A 20,017-nucleotide genomic window follows, 5' to 3' on the forward strand; every position below is an offset into this window, starting at 1 on the left:
ATCCATTCGAGTTAATTCTGAAGATATACATCGTTGATCTGTGTGCTGAATGTCTTCTAATACAAAACAAACTATATATACAAATCAACTACTACAAAACTGAACTATAATATGCAGTGATCTTTAACAAATGGGTTAAATATTGCTTTTGTTTCTCGGCAGCGTGGTTTTACAATGATGGATCGAGGCTTTACATTCAAACTCATCAGCAACTACATCAACATGATCTCTGCAACTGACAGCAAGGTAACGTTAACGGACTCTTTCTACCGTTACCGCATACTCGTTCATTTGATTATGAACGTTGTCTTTTCTGCTAGGCTTTATGTGGATTAAAGTTTGACTTCCTGAGAGAGGTGTGTAACCATGAACACTACATCCCGCTCAGCCTGCCATTACCTTCTGCACGCATCTCAGGTTAGTGCTGTTGAAGAAGGTGTATTTTCATGATTTGATTGTGCTTCAGGCAGTGTTCCCATTCGTTTGTCCTTTAACACCTCACTCTCTTCTGTCTGTCATTTATTGCTTTTCTTGTCCATATCAGACCACGCATCCTCAGAGCCACAAAGTTTTCATGGTAAATATGTCCATTCCTTGTAACATTGCACTGCTACACTGCATGTGCATTGACTGTATGCTAAGAAGTACCAATATTGACAAATTGACCCAATTCCTTAACCCTTGGTCTCCCCAGCTTCAATCCCGGAGTACAACCTGACTGGAGAGTTCTGCAGGAAGCACTTCCTGACTGGCCTGTTGCTACGGGAACTGGGGCTTGCACTCCAGGACGAACAGGACCTCAGACATCTAGCGTTAGCAACACTCAAGAGTCTCATGGCCAAGCACTCTCTGGATGCGCGCTACGCCACCAAGGTACCCTCAGAATCAGTGTTTTGTTAGGGCTGCACAACAGTCTACCACCAAATAAACCTCACAACCTGAATGTATGTCTTGTTTTTTTTTTAATTTGAGACATGGTTTGGCTTTCTGGTCAAAATTGTCATACTGTGTTTTTTTATAATTGACATACGTGGCTTGCGTACTTTATTTTTCTGTTATTTGGTTTTGTTAGTCTTATTTTAGGTAGGAAACAAGAAGCTTACATCTGTAATAAAAAAATGCTCAGCATATGCTACAAAACCAATTGAAAGCTGTTTGTTTGGTCCAATTTACAGGAGAAACAAGCCAGAATAGCTTCCCTCTACCTTCCTCTGTATGGTCTCATCCTGGACAATATGCCACGATTTTTCCTCAGGGACATTATTCCAATCTACTTCACCTCCAGTGATCAAGTAAGCACTTTACGTTGGGATGAATTGGTGAATATAAATGAGTGTGTGTAAAAACACAAATGTAAGTAATCTTCCCTAATAAACATGGCACCGCTCTCCAAGGGCTCTCGGGATGACTTGAGCGTGAGCGGGGGTTTGGCTGGAGCGGTCATTCCTGTTACTCGCCATGGCAACTCGGTGGATGCCTCCTTCTCCAAAGAAGTGCTGAACTCCATCACAGGTGAGCAAGCGTGTAGCACAGATGTGTATCTTGTTGATTGGGCTATGGATGGAAAAAAGAGATGTGAATGAGACATTTATGAAGACACCCCTCCCCCTCCATCAGCTTTCTCCTCCTTGGCAGTTGCCACGGGTAACCAGACCGACTCCAGGGGCTCTCTGATAAGTGTGGACTCAAACCCTAGCAACAGCGACAGGAACAGTGAGAAGATGGACGGATGTGAAAAGGTGAATAATCTTAGAATAAGAAATGCCATTATCATATCATCAAAACAAGCAGAAAATAGTTCACAATCGACAATGACACATTTCTGTTGATTAGTTTGCCAGACCCCAGTCCTTGATTGGCTATGGTTCGCGTTGTGACAAACTGGATCAGGCAGAAACCCGCAGCCTGCTCATGTGCTTTTTACACATAATGAAAACCATTTCTGAGGGTATGTAATGGTCATAATGTTTCAAAGTTCACATATTGCTTTTTCATTTGTGTCATTTGGACTTATGGTTTGAATGTTCATTTCAGATGTGTTGGTGTCATACTGGCATAGAGCCATCCACCAGGAAATCTCTGACTTTTTTAACATCCTAGAGTAAGTTCTCAACTTTACATTGGCACAACCTTGTATAGCTACAGTGTTATGGAATTACAAAAAGATCTAGATCAAGCTGAAATTAATAAAATGGATCGTGGCCAAAATGTAGCAGATGAAAATAATGACTCCGAGAGGAGAAAAGCAGACTGCTCTTTCCACTCTGCAGAATTAACTGTGTTTCCTGTTTGGAGCAGCATTGTACTTTACAGTTAAATCCATGATAGAGCACATGTATTGCATTTAGTTTATGATTGAACAGTTGTTTCTTTTCTTCTATAGGTTGTGTCTTCAGCATTTTAGGTTTCTAGGAAAGCGCCATATAGCCAGGTGAGTTGTCTATTCTGTATCATTAAGTTAACAAGGCCTTTATATTATGTTGCTGTGGGAATATCTTATTATCTCAACATCCACACGTTCCTGACCAGCATCCCAATTGACTGCATAATTCATATGACATCAGACACATCTGTTCATACATTTGCAAATGCTCACAGCAAGGTGCACACCAAGAGAATAATCAAGCGGTGGTTGGTAGAGGATGGGGAATATTCTGTTTGCACAGCATACACTCTGTATCTGTACCGCAGGACCTTTTTCCTATCGACAATGCAAGTTAAAGCTAAAGCTAAGCTAACTAAAGAGCAGCGTTTTGTAAATGTGCAGCGTCGTAGCATCACTGGTGCTGAGCTTGTCTGCTGCAGCTAGCTACTTAGCATTGGTTTGTAAGAGCAGGCCCAGGGGATCACAGCCTCACAGTCTGCTTCTATGTCTGTTAGCTCTTTGAACATTGTCTGAGTCAGTGTGGGCTCCACAAGGGATGAATTACTCTGCAGATTTTGCACAAAAGTGTCACCAATCTACAACCAACAAACTCATTTGCATATGCATACTAAAATGAATCTACTCCAGAAAACAAAAATACACTACATTGTTAACCACGCTGTTGTAATCATCCTCGCATGTTTCTCCCTGTATTTCATGACCTGCTGTCACTGAATGTTGTCGAGTCTTTGACATCAATCGCACGGTTTTCCAATATTTGAGCAAGTGTTACATGTTATAGTTTTTCTGGTCTCTGTGGACTTGACTTTTTTTGGTGTCTTGTCCTCATCATCTTTGTCTAATGCAAAAGCATGTTATAATGTGCATATCATGCAGGTTATATGCATTATACATTGGCCGTGCTGTGTTTACCATCATGTCCTGTTTAACATTACATACACCATAAGTCTCCACTAACTTTAATCACATCATATTGTATATTTGTTCAAATATCAAACTATAACCATTGGCTTGGTAACTTTCTATAGTGTATTTTCATTTCTGACTTTAGCTTCTGTTATAAACCTCCAAAGATTACCTTGTACTAGGTGAATTATATTTTGATGTGATTGCTGATAAACTTAGTGCTTTAAGGTTAAGGTTTATTTATATCAAAAAATAACTATTGCTTTGAATTAACCGAGGTTGTTTGTATGCTCATTAATAAGGGATTATTTGACACAGTGTTCTTGATTAACCAATGTTAGCTCTGGTGTGATTGGGTCATAAACAGGAAACTAGCAGCAGCAGTAAAGCTGGCCCAGTCAACCCAAGCCAATGGCACCCTGAAGGTCTCTAACCATTCCTCCCAGCCCTCTCAACCCTCCAGTCTCCTCCCACAATGGTAACCACCCTCTGCCTAAAACAGACCACACCTCTGTCTTAATAACTGTTGCTAATATCCATATATAGTTAAATACACAAGTGAATATAGAAATCTAAATGACTGTGCACACATATTTTGTTTAAATGTTTATAGTACGGTCCACATGTTCATCATGTAAGTGCTCACTGTGTTTGTATCTGTATGTGTTCCATGCATGTGTCAGTGTTTGTGTCTGTACTTCCATATGTTAATGGCAACAGTATTTCTAACAAGGAGTTTTGAAATGTTTGTAATTCTAGTTTATTTTAGTTTTATTAAAACGGCCGAACTTCTCAACAGTGATTTGATGTTGCTTCTCGTTTAGGATGTCATCTGGAGATGGTCACAGGCACGCTCGCTCCCAAACCATGCCCATCATCAGGGGCAAAAATGCTCTCACCAACCCTAAGCTGCTACAGATGATGGAGACGGGTAACACATTTAATTAAGTGTATTATTAAGACAAATTGTTGTGTACTATTTAAATGATTTGGTTTGTAGATGGGAATGTCCCAGAAGGAGATTCCAGTCCCACAGATGTAGAGGCGAACCTGTCCACAGAGGTGTCCCTAACTGTGCTGGATGTACTGGAGCTTTTTGTGCACCATCACAAGGTCTCTACCCTCCTACATCTCACATTATCCACCATTTAAATGTCATTTAAAAAACGTTTGCTAAGGGTTTTTGAATTGATAAGTTTAAATTTGTATGATAGCCTTACTAAAATGAATGCATATGTAGAACGAAGTCTCAATAAAAATGAATCTGCTGCCACCTGGTGGTCAATGAGTTTTTGGTTTGTTTTGTGTCTCCCTCAGAAACAGTTGTTGCTGGATGATGGACAGAATGTACTGATGAAGAAGGTGCTGGACACCTACATGCTCTACTTTCAGATCAATCAGTCCACTGCCACACTGCGTCATGTCTTTGCTGCTTTACGACTTTTTGTTCAAAAGGTCAGTCATGTAAACTACAGTGTGAAAGACTGAAATATGCATCCCCAGTATTTATTTGTGTATAATATGTTTATTTTTGTTCTTTTGTGTAGTTTCCCAGTGCATTTTTCCAGGGTAAGGCAGACCTGTGTGGCTGTCTCTGCTATGAGATCCTCAAGTGCTGTAATCATCGCTCCAGCGCCACTCAGATGGAGGCAGCAGCCCTCCTGTATTTTGTCATGAGGAAGAACTTTGAGTTTACCAAGGGAAAGTCTATAGTCCGCTCACATCTGCAGGTTCGGGACTACTCTGTGCGATCCCTTAATGGTTCTATAGTATGCATCATTCTGGCATTTACAACATACAAAACATTTGGGGACCTGCACTCTGCTTCCTCACTGAGGAGAGTGGCAGTGATTACGGTAGATATAAGACAAAAACATGAGCGAGTAGCCTCAAAGATGATTGCACTGAAAGGATCTGGGTTTGGTGAAGGTGTACAGCAGGCATGTCCATTTTTGATGGCCCTCCGGCTTCCTGCTAAGTTGGTAGTACTTCTAATGTAAAATTGGAAGAAATCTAACATTTTGCTGTTATACCAACCTAATATTAATGTTACAAGTTTTATCAATGGTGTGGCGGCTCAACAAAACAATATCAAATGCAAAATTTGTAATAATTAACTTTGTCATTCTACAACATCAACATTGTCGGGTTGTTTGTGGCCCTCTGCTCTGTATTAGTTTCAAAATGCAGCCCTCAGCCCTGCATCGCCACCTAATGGTAGTGAGGCTAAGCGTTTACACTTCACAAGACTAACGGGGCCTAAAGTGTCAGCATGAATGACATGAACGTGTTTTTGACTTATTAAAAATGATCTTTTTTCTCTGACAGGTCATAAAGGCAGTGAGCCAGTTAATAGCTGATGTGGGCATTGGCGGTTCCCGTTTCCAACTGTCTCTTGCCATTATAAATAATTTTGCCAACGGTGACGTGCATCTTAAGGTAATAACAGCGCAGTTGTATGCAGGATATCCCATCACAGTTATTTTTGCATGTTAAACTTTTCTATGTTTTTTCTAAATATGTCAATGTAGAACACCCCATTCCCAGCAGAGGTGAAAGATTTGACCAAAAGGATCCGGACAGTTCTGATGGCCACTGCCCAGATGAAGGAGCACGAGAAAGACCCAGAAATGCTGATTGACCTGCAGTACAGCCTGGCCAACTCTTACGCCAGCACACCTGAGCTCCGGCGCACGTGGTTAGAAAGTATGGCAAAGGTCCATGTTCGCAACGGGGATCTGTCTGAGGTAACGCTGAGACATTTGAATAAGACAATGTTTCTGCTCGATCCTAAACCGATTGCTGATTTAATATGGTTTGCCTTTTTTCTCAGGCTGCTATGTGTTACATCCATATATCAGCACTTATTGCCGAATCACTGAAGAGAAGAGGTCAGTTTTTACAACAATTAAAGTACCGTTCTAGCTACATATTTAGATGCTGTGAATGCGCATTGTGCTTTTTCCATTGTTGGCCAAATCCAGCTTCGAACAAGAATAAAATTCAAACGTCTTATTGCAAAATATTGCTTTGTCTCTGCATTTTCATGGATTCTCTTTTGAACAACAACTCAACTGGTTTTCTTGAACATACTGTACCTCCACTTCTTGTTCCTATAATGCATGTCAGCTTTCCCACTTGTTGATCAAAGCACCTCATTCCTCCTGCCTGCCTCCCCGCTCACCTTGCACGCTTATCCGCTTAGACTATTGTCAACTGCTTTGAGATGGAAAGTCGAGCTATGAAAAGTCACCCGCTCCTCCTCATACCCTCCCACCAAACAGGCTACTGGAGAGCAGACAAGACCAGGATTTCCACTGTGTCCACAGAAGAAAGCCCTGTCTTTAACTGTAGCTCCTTACTAACTACCTCCCGAGAATCCGACAGTGAGTGTGTGCGCCTGGGGCCGTCTGGTGGTGGGGCTGGGCTAGAAAGGAACATAGCATTTTACTATTATCTGGTAATGTGGTACTACTTGCAGTTTGAGAGTGAAATGAATTGGCCGGGCCCAGATATCCTGGTTGGCACATTTATGAATCTGAAATCTGTATGACCTTTGCGTAGAATTATTGCTCACTCTGTAATTGCATGTACGCAGTAATGGTGCATATAAAAATACTGAATATCTAAGGGAACGTCCCAATTCATCCAGTAGTTCAGTTTGCATTGGACATTTACAACATTTTCACGTTAAGAATACATTTTATGATCAAACGATTTCTATAATAATAATCCTCTAATAAATGTGTACCTTTTATCTAACCAGAAGTGAACTACTGAATAGAAATTGACTCTTTCGCACTAGTTTATTGGCCTCTGTCTGTAATGTCACTGCACCCCTCACTTCACACAGATATCAGTGTGTTTTTAAATATCTTGTTCTTTATCAACTATTTTTTACAAAAGAGAAGAGGGAATATGTGGCATGCCCTCCATTATTGTTGATTAATTATGTCTCTCTCACCTTCTGCTGTATTGGCAAAAACAGCTTCCTTTTCTATGGGGTGGGCGGCTTTTATGTGCATCAGTCCAAATGTGAAAGAGGAAGGGGCTATGAAAGAGGACACGGGCACGCAGGACACTCCTTACACCGAGGTACGCTCTCCAAACAATGCAAGAATACTGCAACTTGTGAGACGGGAGCTTTTAACTTTCCAACTCTTCACAGGACACGTTGGTGGAGCAGCTGGAGCTCTGTGTGGACTACCTGTGGAAGTCAGAGCGACACGAACTCATCGCAGACATCAACAAACCGGTCATCGCTGTCTTTGAAAAGCGCAGGGATTTTAAGGCAGGTGTTTGCATGTTGTTGTGCTATAAACTGAGGATACTTAACCTATTTTACTCTGTTTAATTTCAGAGGCTGTCAGAACTTTACTATGACATCCATCGGTCGTATCTAAAGGTGACGGAGGTGGTCAATTCAGAGAAAAGACTGTTCGGACGATATTACCGTGTTGCGTTCTATGGCCAGGTAAGACGCTAAACAAAATATGTTGGATGTCATTGGATAAAAAATAAAACATTAAGCATTTAGATTAACGACAAAATGACGTGCACAACTTTCTGTAAAAGGCTTATTGGAATGGCTGAGAATACCTTTTTGGGACTTTGTCTTCAATATATCTTTGTGCTTCTTTCTTTTATTAAAAAACATATATATTTATCAAGATTGTGGTAAGTCTAGTGTGTCTTTGAACATTTTGCTAACCATTCTTACCCCTCCTCTTTTCCTGCTTCCATTAACACTTGTACCTATAGCTTCCTTAAGTTTGCAGTGTTGTCTTGCATATTACAACAAAAATTGGCTTCTCAGAAATAATGAATGGGTTTTAAGGCCCGACTCACTCAATAAGAGTGTACCTATTAAGCCCTATTCACCTTCAAGTGTTTTACCTCTTTAAACCTTTATGTTAAACCTCTTGTAACTCTTAAACCGTGTCCAAAACTAGACTGACATGGCTTCAGTGTTTGTCTATCAAAAATACACCACGCATATTAATCTCCAGCGCATGCACACATTTGCACATAGCTAATTAAGTCAGCCATTGTTAATTGCTTTGGTCGTCCTCTTATAGGGTTTTTTTGAGGAAGAGGAGAGCAAGGAGTTCATCTACAAGGAACCAAAGCTAACAGGACTGTCTGAGATCTCACAAAGATTGCTCAAACTCTATTCTGACAAATTTGGTGCAGACAATGTTAAGATGATCCAGGACTCAAATAAAGTAAGTTTTATCTTGGTGAATTATTGTATGTTTAACAAGTAATGGATTTTATTTGGTTGTTGAAAACAGGTGAATCCTAAAGACCTGGATCCGAAATTTGCCTACATCCAAGTGACTTATGTGGTTCCATACTTTGATGAAAAAGAGCAGCAGGAAAAAAGAACAGATTTTGAGAGGCATCACAACATCAACCGCTTTGTGTTTGAGACCCCCTTCACTCTGTCTGGGAAGAAGCATGGCGATGTGGAGGAGCAGTGCAAGAGGCGCACCATTTTAACCAGTGAGTGTTGCTCTGTAACGCAACAACTATAAATGTATTTGATCTGTAAAGAATGTTTTTCTCTTGAATTCAGCAAGTTCCAACTTCCCCTATCTAAAAAAGCGCATTGAGGTAGTGGAGCAGCAGAGCACGGAAATGAACCCAATAGAAGTGGCTATAGACGAGATGTCCCGGAAAGTCTCTGAACTCAACCAGCTCTGCCACATCGAGGAAGTGGATATGATCCGGCTCCAGCTGAAGCTGCAGGGCAGTGTCAGCGCTAAGGTGTGCACACCCGCCTTTGGGAATGCAGACCTTTCTCTCATCAAATCTCATGAGTCCTTTCATGTTTTCAGGTCAATGCTGGACCCATGGCTTATGCCAGAGCATTTTTAGAAGAGAAGAATGCCAAGAAATATCCCGACAACCAGGTCAAACTTCTCAAGGAGATTTTCAGGTAATGCACTCCTGCTGTACAGTCGTTATTTTTTTTCTCTTTCTGCTATTCACGTATAGTCGTACTCACATGCAATAATGTCACATTCATGTTCATATAACTGATGAAAATAGAGTGTTTATTTTACCATTATTATTATTAGTATTATCTTGTCTTACGCCAGCTGTTTTTTATTTTATTTTATCTTTATTTTTCCCCTCCATTCCTTATTAGGAAATGAGAGGTTTTGTCTATAGCAGTTTTTGTTTATAAGAGTTCTTCTATTATTATTCTTCTATTAAGAGGGTTAGAACTTCCTATCTATATGTTATCTGTCCTTTTCCTCTGTATCTACCTGCGTTGCAACAATGACATTTCCCCATGTGTGGACAATAAAGGAATATCTTATCTTATCTTAGTGAAACAATATGTGCATTAATGATCTGTTGTGGTGGTGTTTTATTGGGCCTTTGTAGGCAATTTGCAGAAGCATGTGGACAAGCATTGGACGTGAATGAGCGTCTGATCAAAGAGGACCAGCTGGAGTATCAGGAGGAGATGAGGACTCACTACCGGGACATGCTCATAGAGCTGTCGGGCATCATGAACGAGCAGGTCTCACTATGACAAACACCACCACTTTACCTTACATCCAGTGGCTCACATTTATCGCTTCTTCACTTTCTTTGCACATCATTTTTGTATTATTGTTTTTGCTTTCATCTTGTCTTCAATTTCAGCTCCAAAAACTGTTCTTGCTTCCAATCGCTCTCTTTAAGATTGGTATGTCACTCCTCATTTTCCTTTTGGACTCCACCTGTGCCAACACTGATACTTTTTGCACTTCATTTTGAATTGACCTTTCCTGCATTTTGTTAACTTCTTCTAAAACTTTGATCTAGATCCCACACACAAGACAACCAGGAACAGAACGTCACAGCGCGTTTTGAAGGACCACTTAACCCTTCGTGGGGCCAGTATGTGTTAAGACCTTGTAATTTTCTGAAAATTGTGAGTAAACTCAAAGAAAGAAGTGAATAGGCTGTGGTTGTGATAGTTTGTAGTTTTGTTGTTAAACTTGACCGTCTACAATAGAAGTCAGACTGTTTCCTACTATTGTTTTGGAGTCATTTGTGAATTTTGAGTTCCTTTATCTTACTGGCAGAATTATTCGTCTACATTAGTCCACACACAATGCTTTGACCTACAGTAGAACACACATAGAAATGACATGCGCCTTCTCTCCAAAACCCACTCCCTTTAAGGATCAGTGTCCTTATTGAACTTGAGGTGTGTCCAGCAGGAGACTATGTTAACTAATTAAACTTTTACGTCAATTTTCAACCTTTGTAAGCTATGAAAAATGACAAATACTGTATGAATTGTAATATATTTATAACATGGGCCACATTTCACAATTAAACTTGGACAGTTGAACGCACCTCTAGTTCCGGTCTGAATGTAGAGCAGCTCCATTGCTACTTTGAATCTTCGCTAACATTCACAAACTTTCTGCTTAACAGTTTTCAAATGGCAAATGTTTTTGTAACATTTTTATCCACTGAAATTGTTATTATTTCATGTACTGTTTTGAATTGTAAATAAGAAATATTAATATTTAAGCCTTTCTTTTTTATATAAAATAAACTATATAAATATTTGTTTAGCTAAATTGAAAAAAGAACAAAACTGATGTTTTGTGTATAACATTTAAATAAAAAAAATGTTATAGTCCAAAGCTGACTGTGACTTATTTTTAAGGGCCTTTGGTTTAGTATGTGGCTAGTTTTAACATTAAACAATGTTTTAAACACTTGAAGCTGCAAATATGTGATTTCCCTTTTTCAGAATGTGACAATAGAATATTTAGTGGCGTTTATGATGAACAGAGCTAAGTCTGAAAGTGAAATGCTGTATCAAGTGTCAGATTTTTCCGATAGTTGTGTAATTACTGCCTATGCAGAGTGCTTCTTTATTTATTCATGGCATTCTTGGACTGAGGCTGAGGACATGTTTAGTGACCCCAAACTGACTGACGGACCTCCTGTGGAGCCTGTGTGTTTCAAACTTCTCTATTATGAATCTATCACACTTCTGCCTCTCCACGTGTTCATGTGGTTTCATTTCTGTCATTTTGGATGGTTCCAGTCTTCTTTAAAGACTCACTTTAAATGCCTCTGCATTATAAACCAAAGTGCAGGGGGTGATAGTCTAATGTTCCCTCAGCAGAGGCCCACACTGTGACTGATTGTGTTGCCTCCAACAAAGACCCTAATCACACCCTAAACACTCCACAGTAAATAAAACGTCTATGGCCATGTTTAGATGGAAACACTGCAGTTTTGATGTGATGGAACCAGGTAAGTCCATAACATCAGGCATGAGATCAGCACCAGTTATGTTTTCGTTGACATGAATATGGAGTCTCAGAAAAGATGCACATCTTTGATTTGCCATGTTGGCAGTGCAGACTGTGCAGCTGCAGGTTCAGCTCCTCCTTGCTGCTGCCTCTGGTGAAGTGCACATTTCATTTCCGACCCCCGCGTAGTTTTCCTGAAACTTTACACCGAGGCCGATAAATAAAGCATGGCTCGTGCAGCGCCGGGTCATCACCGCAGCCTTTTCAACTGCATAAGTGGTGAAAGGCGACATAATCTGCCCAGAACAAGATCTGGACTGAGATTGAAAAGAGCACACAACCGAGAGAGACACGCGTAATAAGGGACAGACAAAGGAGCAAAGATGTTGAAGCCGCAGCAGCACCGGGACGTCCCGTCGGTGTTTGGGAAGCCGTGGTACTGGCAGCGCAGCGGCGCCGCGATGGAGAGCACCCGCGGCCTGGCGCACGTCGTCATGGAAATGCGCGAGGAGATCAAGAAGTTGGAGACCGAGAACCTGGAGCTGCGCGGGGACTTCAGCCAGCGGTCCCACTGGGCCAGAGTGGCCCACACCAGCATGACGTCCCCGGCTGTGGTGGAGGAGAACCCGTACCTCAACCTGCGGAGGAACGCGTCTGCGCCGGTTCTGGAGGGGCCATACAACGGTGAGGCTCATACAACACTTATGTCTTCTTGTTTATTTTAAATATGCATACTTAGTGTATGTTTTATTATAATGTTGCGTATCATTTCCCACACATATGCTAAAAGCTAATAAATGTTGTGTCTGGTGCAGTGTAAGAAAGTGAGTTTATGTTTGACGGTTTCAGAGGAGAGTGTGATGACTGTGAGGAGGTACTCTATGGGCTCTGGCCCCGGGGACCGGATGAGGAGGACCGACTCTGGATGGGAGAGACTTCAAGAGGAAATGAAAGGCAGCGTGTTTGGAAGTTCATCCAGAGTGGATGTAGGCAAAGCCAACAACAGGCATTCGTTTCAGGACTACGTCCATAAGAACAGGTATGAGATCACTGACATGTGACATGTGACGTGTGTGTGACATGTGACGTGTGTGTGACATGTGTGTGACGTGACATGTGGTGTGTGACATGACATGTGTGTGACATATGACATGTGTGTGACATATGACATGTGTGTGACATGTGTGTGACATGTGTGTGACATGTGTGTGACATGTGACATGTGTGTGACATGACATGTGTGACATATGACATGTGTGTGACATATGACATGTGTGTGACATATGACGTGTGACATGTGACATGTGTGTGACATGACATGTGTGACATGACATGTGTGTGACATATGACATGTGTGTGACATGTGTGTGACATGTGTGTGTGACATATGACATGTGTGTGACATGTGTGTGTGACATATGACATGTGTGTGACATGTGTGTGACATGTGACATGTGTGACATGTGACATGTGTGTGACATATGACATGTGTGTGACATGTGTGAGACATGTGACATGTGTGTGACATATGACATGTGTGTCACACACATGTCATGTCACACACAGTGTGTGACATGACATGTGTGTGACATATGACATGTGTGTGACATGTGTGTGACATGTGTGTGACATGTGACATGTGACATGTGTGTGACATATGACATGTGTCTGACATGTGTGAGACATGTGACATGTGTGTGACATGTGACATGTGTGTGACATGACATGTGTGTGACATGACATGTGTGTGACATATGACATGTGTGTGACATGTGTGTGACATGTGTGTGACATGTGACATGTGTGTGACATGTGTGTGACATGTGTGTGACATGTGTCAGTAGGTTAACTGTCTTTAACATTGTCTTTATTAGGGCCAAAGTAAAGACTGTCAGTTTCCTCCTGCCTGTGGATGATATTTACACCAACAGACCAGTTTTGCCAAAGCAGCAAGAGGAGTCCTGGACAAAGGAATCAGAGTCCATCACTTTGACAGATTCATGAAGATTATGGCAATCTTGGGTCTTTGCCAAGGACAGCAAAAGCAAATATGGTTCTTCTTTAGGTTAATGTTTTGGGCCCCTGCAGAGGGAGCCAGGGGAGTTATTTTATCACACCTGACCACACAAACAGAGGACTCTGGTTTCAGGTGTTGTTTTCATCTGGAGCTTTAGAGGCTAGGTCAGCAGTGCTGAGACACAGAGGATCACATGTCTAGACTCACTCTAAACCTTGGCACACACATACATCTGATGGCCCCTTTACGCACCCAAGTCTTGTGTAACCTCACTGCCATTACATTTTCATCCTATTCACATTGTAAGCTGCTTTGATAAGAGACATCTATTTAGAATATTTATTTCGAGGGATGTGTTTTGTAAAATAACATATTTTTGTATTGACATTACATGTACATATGTGTGCTGTATATAAACCCCAACAGTCTTTTGCAAATCTTGAGCTGTCTTTATTCATCAGATTGATCGTATTTAACAGACTTCTTTAAGTCTGGAAATAAGATAAAATAAGATAAGATATGCCTTTATTTGTCCACACAATGGGGAAATGTTGGTGTTGCAACGCAAGTAGATACAGAAGTAAAAGAACAGATAACTTATAGGAAGCTTTAAAAAAATAAAAAAAAAATAAACTGAATAAAACTGAACTTCAAAAATCTGTAATGAATGAAAATATATGGGACATCACTCACCTATAGCTTACTACACTCCATGTATACTGCCCACCAACTCTTTTGCACTTCAGAAATAGTAGTAAACTCAGACTGAATGCGGCCTACAATGATGGCATGCAGACTTCCACCACCCTGTACTGAGCTCTCTGTGTAGACTCACTGGTGTTTGAGCCTAAAGATGATAAACTCTATTGTTGAGTTCATTTGTGCTGTACTTTTAATGTGCTGACTGGGGTGTCTGAAATAAATGTTAAATGTTTATGATTTAAAACCAGCATTTCTCAATATATAACTGTGCAGATTAGTGTAAATCTCTGTAAAGCACCACAACGCTCTCATCCAAATACTTAAAAAATGATTGATTGAACATCTTTACAATAAACCAAAAAAAAGACAATCTCTTGCTGCAAAGTAACTGCAGTATTTCCTAAGTAGTTATTATTATGATGAATATGGACCAGTGGGTTCACTGTCATAAGTCCAACAGATCAGTTTGTGGATGCAAAACTACTTTCTCCAGCTGAACTCAGACACGACTCAAATCATTGTCTTTGGCCACAGAATCAAAGAGAAATTGTCACCTCCAAAGTCTCGTTCTAAAACCTACAAACCAAGTTAGAAATCTGGGGGTAATAATCGACTCAGACTTGAATTTTATCAGCCACGTCAAATCAATAACATCAGCAGCTTTTTACCATCTAAAAAACATTGCCAAAATCAAAAGTGTCGGGTCCTGACTAGAACCAGAAGGTACCATCACATTAGTCCTGTTCTCAGGTCTCTGCACTGCCCCCTGTGGCTCAGAGAAGAGACTTTAAAGCAGCTCTGCTTGTGTACAAGTCTCTCCATGGCCTAGCACCAAAGTACATCTTGGGCATGTTAGTACCATATGAACCATCTCGGACTCTGAGGACCTCAAGGACCGGCCTCCTGCTGGTGCCAGAGTCAGGACTAAACATGGACCGGCTTCCTGCTGGTGCCAGAGTCAGGACTAAACATGGACCGGCCTCCTGCTGGTGCCAGAGTCAGGACTAAACATGGACCGGCCTCCTGCTGGTGCCAGAGTCGGGACTAAACATGGACCGGCCTCCTGCTGGTGTCCAGAGTCAGGACTAAACATGGACCGGCCTCCTGCTGGTGCCAGAGTCAGGACTAAACATGGACCGACCTCCTGCTGGTGCCAGAGTCAGGACTAAACATGGACCGGCCTCCTGCTGGTGCCAGAGTCAGGACTAAACATGGACCGGCCTCCTGCTGGTGCCAGAGTCAGGACTAAACATGGACCGGCCTCCTGCTGGTGCCAGAGTCAGGACTAAACATGGACCGGCCTCCTGCTGGTGCCAGAGTCAGGACTAAACATGGACCGGCCTCCTGCTGGTGCCCAGAGTCAGGACTAAACATGGACCGGCCTCCTGCTGGTGCCCAGAGTCAGGACTAAACATGGGGAATCTGCATCTCAGTTTTATACAGATAAAATCTGGAACTGTCTTCCTGAAGATGTGAGACAGGCTTCAACTCTGACACTGTTCAAATCCAGGCTCAAAACAGTTTTTTTTAGCTGTGCATATAACCTAAATCTATATTGTTTACACTCTTCTATTTTAGGTCTTCATCGGTTTTGTGATTTCTGTCATGTCTTTGTGATTTTAATGCATTTTTTTCCTGTTGTGAAGGACGGTCAAACATGTGAAGAATCAATTTAAAAGCAAGTAGACTCCTGTCTTGTCACGCTGTAAATGTCAAATAAATATGGTAAAGCGTGTCCAGAGTCAGTCAGTCAGCCAGTTTGGTCCAATAGATTTGTTTTTCCATCTCACTAAGCACGGACAAAATGTATGATTCATGTCAGCAAAATTGTTAAATTGAATGAATAGAAATGAAGGTTTTGTGATTTGTGTCATGTCGTTTATTCCTGTTATGTGAAGCACTTTGAATTACCTTGTGAATTGTGATCTACACATAAATGTGCCTTGCCTGTCATGTATTGTGTCAGAAAAAACTACACTCGTTCTTACAACTGATGCCCTCCCATTTTACATATGTGGACAAAATAATAAGAAATACCCCAGTTTTTGTAAAAGAAGCCATGCATTCATGGTGGTGCTTCCAATTTCATAAACCAGAAAAAAAAGAGATTTTGCAACAGATTATTTTGTTGAATTCAAACATTGTAATAGAAGGAATGCCTTTGTTGTGGGGGAAAGTATTATTTTTGTAAATGATCTTATAAAGACTTGGATCATTTAATCATCACGTTGAGGAAACGGTTTATTTTTAAGGCTCCAAATAGATTTTCACAAAATATTAATGGCTTTAAAAATATATTAGTAGATATTTAACTTTGGAATTTGTTTTTATTTGTAATGCATGCATGCACCTGCTATGCAATAAGTAAAAAAATTGCAATATATAAATACACTATTATAAATAATTATGTCAATAATTGAAATGGTAATTCTATAAAAAAAAAAAAACATCAATACTATAAAGTAAAGTCAAGTAAAACAAACAATTGCAATGGACAAAACGAGAAACTAAAATGACATATGCAAATGTATATATACAATGGATAGTATTTATATATATAATATATATATATATATATATATATATATTGATAATAAAATACAAATAATGAAATAAATATTGTTTTTCTTCTTCTGATGTATCAATGTTTAGATGTTTCAGTTTTTCATTTAGTTTTTGTGTCGTTAATAAAAACACAACTTGTGTGCACATTTGTTAAATATTACAGTGGTAGAATAACACTGAGCTACAAATACAAAAATATACAATAGGTAGCACCAATGAAAAAGTCACATGTGTAGTATAATGTTAAGTTCATGTCTGCAGAGACATTCGTAGAGTCCTCATGTCCTTCAGCAGGCACAAGTTTCTCCTGCTCCTCTCTCCTGGTCTGAGTTTGGTTGCTCCAGTGGAATGACCTCTGCTGGAAAACTTTCTGCTTGCTCCCATATCCTTTTCTTTAAATTTATCATAATTAGATGCTTTCAACAAATCCTTTACCTAAAAGAACATACACTCAATCAAGCAACTTAACAAACTTTGAAACAAACAAACTACATGCGTCACATACTTGGGATTTATGCTTGTAAAGCTTAGTGATCTGGTCTCCTTTTCGCTCCATTTTTTGAAGAAGTCTCTCCTGTTCCCAATGAAGGTCTTTTCTTTCTTGTTCAGAAACGCTCCTCTCCACTTTGGTCAGCAGTTCCTCTTGCTCTCTACAGAACAAACAAGTAAACCGCGTTACTGTACATTGTAGTACAGTAACCCGAACTGAAATTTCACAAATGAAACTACACTTACAAGCTCATGAGTCGGAGCTCCTCTTGTAACGTGTGCAGCAGATCAGATAGTTCATCCTCATTTGACAGCGATGAAGAGGAAGAACTGGAACAGCTTTGGCTGCCTGTGCCCAAACCACGCGGTTTGTTTGAAAGGACACGACTGTTGCAGAGATGAGGCTGGTGACACTTCAGAAGAGACAAAACTGACTGGACGTTTGCACGGACAGAGTGGCTACTGCTCACTGACTGAATATTAGGAAAGGCAAAAAGGAATAGAATGTGTTAACAACATATACAACAATATACTGTTAAATTGTTAACATTAAATAACTCTACCGTTCCAGCAACAAACGGCACATCTCTGAGCCTCAACTTATAATGTGGCTCTGTAGGAGACTGATGAAGTGAAGGTTTCTGCAACAGATATAAAGGAAACATCAACAAAGCTAGCTGACAGGAAGTGTTTTCAAAAAGTAAAAATACATCACCTTTATTTTAGAACTAGTTTCTTTGTTTTTGGACTTTCGATGAGGAGACACTGACCGCAACAAAATCCTGTTTGTCTCCAAACCTGCCTGCAGCTGATAGAAATAAAATGTTTTTTTTGTCCTTGTAGTTATATGACAGACAATAAGACAAGAATGTTTACCAGATTGGCCTTGTTTTCAACCAGCTTTCTCTGATGCTCCTCCTCTTGCAATTTAAATTCTAGCTCATGGAGCTTTTTCTGACAAGACAAGAAAACAAAATAACAAATAGGATTTAAAAAATAAATAAATAAATAAATATATATTTGATATTTTAATACATAATATATAAAATATATAAATACCTCAGCATTATTCTGTGTATGTGTAAGCCTTAGATATTCCTGCTCTAAAAGGTCAAGCTTCTCTAAACGGGCCAGCACAAAGGGGCTGTCAGTGTGAGGTTGATCCGCTGACCTGGTTGTTTCCTATACATTTAAAAACAAGAAAATCCTTTTTCTTAACCATTTAAAAGTAACTTCCAACATGACAGTAACAAAGAACTGACCTGATTGAATATGTTTGCTTTGTCCGTCTTGGCAGAGCGTAACATCTTTCTCGTCTCATCAAGTTGTTTTTCCAGTTTTAAACAACGAGACTCGGCAGTCGCCAGGTGGTTGATTAACACTATACAATTTGACGATATCATTTAAAAACATAAATTATACTAAACACAAGAATATATATGCTCACTCCGTTTAGAAAACACTTACTCACCCTGGTTGCAGTTTGCCTTGTCGACATCCGTGCCACTTTGTATAGACGTGTTATTCGCATCTTTCCCTGCATCAAGGAACGAGATTCTGGTGCGTCCTTTCTCCTTCTCCAACTTCCGGATCTTTTCTTGCAGATTGCGTAGAGCAGATAGAATTGCTAACAAAACATGTAACAAAAAAGAAGAACAAGGAACAGAAACAGAAATTACATCAACAAACAAAATGCCGACGGAGCAATTTACTCATGGGGTCATTTGAGACGATAGACTGTGAATGAATGAATAAATAAGGCATCGCGTTGCACTGGCAGTAACCATGGAGCTGAGCAACACTGGCAAAAGGGAAAAGATCCAAAGTCAAGGCTACAAATGTGTACAGTTTGCATGCAATGTACCTGCACTGTTGGACTCTGGGAAGGCTTTGCAGGGAGATGAAGCCCTGTATGTCTGTGCGGTGGGAGGGTGATGGACCAGTGTGGTGATGAATGGACGCTGAGCAGGATATTCCTTGAAAGAAGGCAGTGACAGACTATCACTCACCACACCACTGCTTGCTGTTTGTGGTAGCGGGTGTAGATCCTGACAAACACAACAAGCAAATAAATAATACCAACAACAATAAGCAAATAAATAATACCAACAACAATAAGCAAATAAATAATACCAACAACAATAAACAAATAAATAATACCAACAACAATAAGCAAATAAATAATACCAACAACAATAAGCCTACAGTCTGCAGTAAAGATCTCGTTCAAGGACATTGTTGAAGTGTCATTAACATTATTATTTGTTTGCATATTTTAAATGTAAACCTTCAAGTTCCTGGTAACCTTGTAACACTTTCGTAGGCTTGCAAACTCAAGACAATTAAACAATCGAACAGTATTTGAGAGAAACTTACCCGTTTTCTCAAAGAATCAGCTGAAGTTGTTGTCTGTGGAGGGTCCATAACACTGCAGACATTAACCGTGTGTGTTTGTTGGATTTGCAAAATACTCAACGCACGATTTGACGAGATAGGTTGCCAAGCGAACCTTTGTATTTTTAGTTGAATTTTACAATTAAAACGCGACTACTTTGCGTTATTTCTGCAGCACACAAACAAAACTGACTAGCAGGTAAAGCTCTTCTTCTGACGTTGCGCTTGGGTTAGTTTCTTTTATGTTTGACAGCTGGTTCTTCACTGTTGTGTCTGACG

The 20,017-nt window shown here is 40.3% G+C and overlaps 3 protein-coding genes across 5 annotated transcripts in view; 2 read left to right on the forward strand and 1 right to left on the reverse strand.

The window, feature by feature from the left end:
* dock10 (dedicator of cytokinesis 10) overlaps positions 1-10,950 on the forward strand; it is a 33,470-nt gene extending 22,520 nt beyond the window's left edge. For both annotated transcript variants that reach the window (XM_072463294.1, XM_072463287.1), the window contains exons 29-56: positions 163-246; positions 321-417; positions 545-577; positions 695-873; positions 1,176-1,292; positions 1,395-1,512; positions 1,618-1,739; positions 1,834-1,948; positions 2,035-2,101; positions 2,384-2,431; positions 3,660-3,770; positions 4,117-4,223; positions 4,293-4,405; positions 4,610-4,747; positions 4,840-5,022; positions 5,621-5,731; positions 5,824-6,039; positions 6,126-6,183; positions 6,577-6,678; positions 7,281-7,387; positions 7,461-7,583; positions 7,653-7,766; positions 8,371-8,517; positions 8,587-8,797; positions 8,871-9,061; positions 9,133-9,233; positions 9,689-9,827; positions 10,115-10,950. In XM_072463294.1, coding sequence (XP_072319395.1) covers positions 163-246; positions 321-417; positions 545-577; positions 695-873; positions 1,176-1,292; positions 1,395-1,512; positions 1,618-1,739; positions 1,834-1,948; positions 2,035-2,101; positions 2,384-2,431; positions 3,660-3,770; positions 4,117-4,223; positions 4,293-4,405; positions 4,610-4,747; positions 4,840-5,022; positions 5,621-5,731; positions 5,824-6,039; positions 6,126-6,183; positions 6,577-6,678; positions 7,281-7,387; positions 7,461-7,583; positions 7,653-7,766; positions 8,371-8,517; positions 8,587-8,797; positions 8,871-9,061; positions 9,133-9,233; positions 9,689-9,827; positions 10,115-10,162 — 3,300 coding nt within the window. In that variant the 3' untranslated portion in view covers positions 10,163-10,950. The remainder of the gene's footprint in view (positions 1-162; positions 247-320; positions 418-544; positions 578-694; positions 874-1,175; positions 1,293-1,394; positions 1,513-1,617; positions 1,740-1,833; positions 1,949-2,034; positions 2,102-2,383; positions 2,432-3,659; positions 3,771-4,116; positions 4,224-4,292; positions 4,406-4,609; positions 4,748-4,839; positions 5,023-5,620; positions 5,732-5,823; positions 6,040-6,125; positions 6,184-6,576; positions 6,679-7,280; positions 7,388-7,460; positions 7,584-7,652; positions 7,767-8,370; positions 8,518-8,586; positions 8,798-8,870; positions 9,062-9,132; positions 9,234-9,688; positions 9,828-10,114) is intronic.
* A 776-nt stretch (positions 10,951-11,726) lies between these two features.
* On the forward strand, positions 11,727-14,012 carry LOC140370983 (uncharacterized). Its single transcript, XM_072458266.1, has 3 exons — positions 11,727-12,255; positions 12,421-12,610; positions 13,446-14,012. The coding sequence occupies exons 1-3, from the start codon at positions 11,955-11,957 to the stop codon at positions 13,573-13,575; spliced, it is 621 nt and encodes a 206-aa protein (XP_072314367.1). The 5' UTR covers positions 11,727-11,954; the 3' UTR covers positions 13,576-14,012.
* A 3,058-nt stretch (positions 14,013-17,070) lies between these two features.
* On the reverse strand, positions 17,071-19,783 carry cep57 (centrosomal protein 57). Of its 2 annotated transcripts, none has more exons than XM_072458282.1 (11): positions 19,721-19,783; positions 19,209-19,392; positions 18,816-18,971; positions 18,607-18,725; positions 18,404-18,526; positions 18,221-18,298; positions 18,060-18,146; positions 17,908-17,985; positions 17,591-17,817; positions 17,361-17,505; positions 17,071-17,290 (listed from the first exon to the last, which is right to left on the reverse strand). In XM_072458282.1, exons 1-11 carry the CDS (start codon positions 19,766-19,768, stop codon positions 17,105-17,107), a joined length of 1,431 nt encoding a protein of 476 aa, XP_072314383.1. In that variant the 5' UTR covers positions 19,769-19,783; the 3' UTR covers positions 17,071-17,104. The 2 variants fall into 2 exon arrangements, with proteins under 2 accessions (XP_072314383.1, XP_072314376.1); XM_072458275.1 differs by having other exon boundaries at positions 18,060-18,152.
* Positions 19,784-20,017: the final 234 nt, after the last annotated feature.

The sequence above is a fragment of the Eucyclogobius newberryi genome, unplaced genomic scaffold (assembly GCF_026437365.1).
Source record: "Eucyclogobius newberryi isolate DKJ021-1_F unplaced genomic scaffold, fEucNew1.0.hap1 SCAF_10, whole genome shotgun sequence".
Taxonomy (NCBI): domain Eukaryota; kingdom Metazoa; phylum Chordata; class Actinopteri; order Gobiiformes; family Gobiidae; genus Eucyclogobius; species Eucyclogobius newberryi.

What these genes read in the sequence shown, in the direction of transcription:
- cep57 (XM_072458275.1), bottom strand. Translation starts at nt 19,768, where the DNA reads ATGGACCCTCCACAGACAACAACTTCAGCTGATTCTTTGAGAAAACGG. An exon ending in CTGATTCTTTGAGAAAACGG is followed by an intron (nt 19,393 to 19,720) that starts GTAAGTTTCTCT and finishes TGTGTTTGTCAG; the next exon opens with GATCTACACCCGCTACCACA. An exon ending in ATACACAGAATAATGCTGAG is followed by an intron (nt 18,299 to 18,403) that starts GTATTTATATAT and finishes TTGTCTTGTCAG; the next exon opens with AAAAAGCTCCATGAGCTAGA.
- LOC140370983 (XM_072458266.1), top strand. Translation starts at nt 11,955, where the DNA reads ATGTTGAAGCCGCAGCAGCACCGGGACGTCCCGTCGGTGTTTGGGAAG. An exon ending in TCTGGAGGGGCCATACAACG is followed by an intron (nt 12,256 to 12,420) that starts GTGAGGCTCATA and finishes TGACGGTTTCAG; the next exon opens with AGGAGAGTGTGATGACTGTG. An exon ending in GACTACGTCCATAAGAACAG is followed by an intron (nt 12,611 to 13,445) that starts GTATGAGATCAC and finishes TGTCTTTATTAG; the next exon opens with GGCCAAAGTAAAGACTGTCA.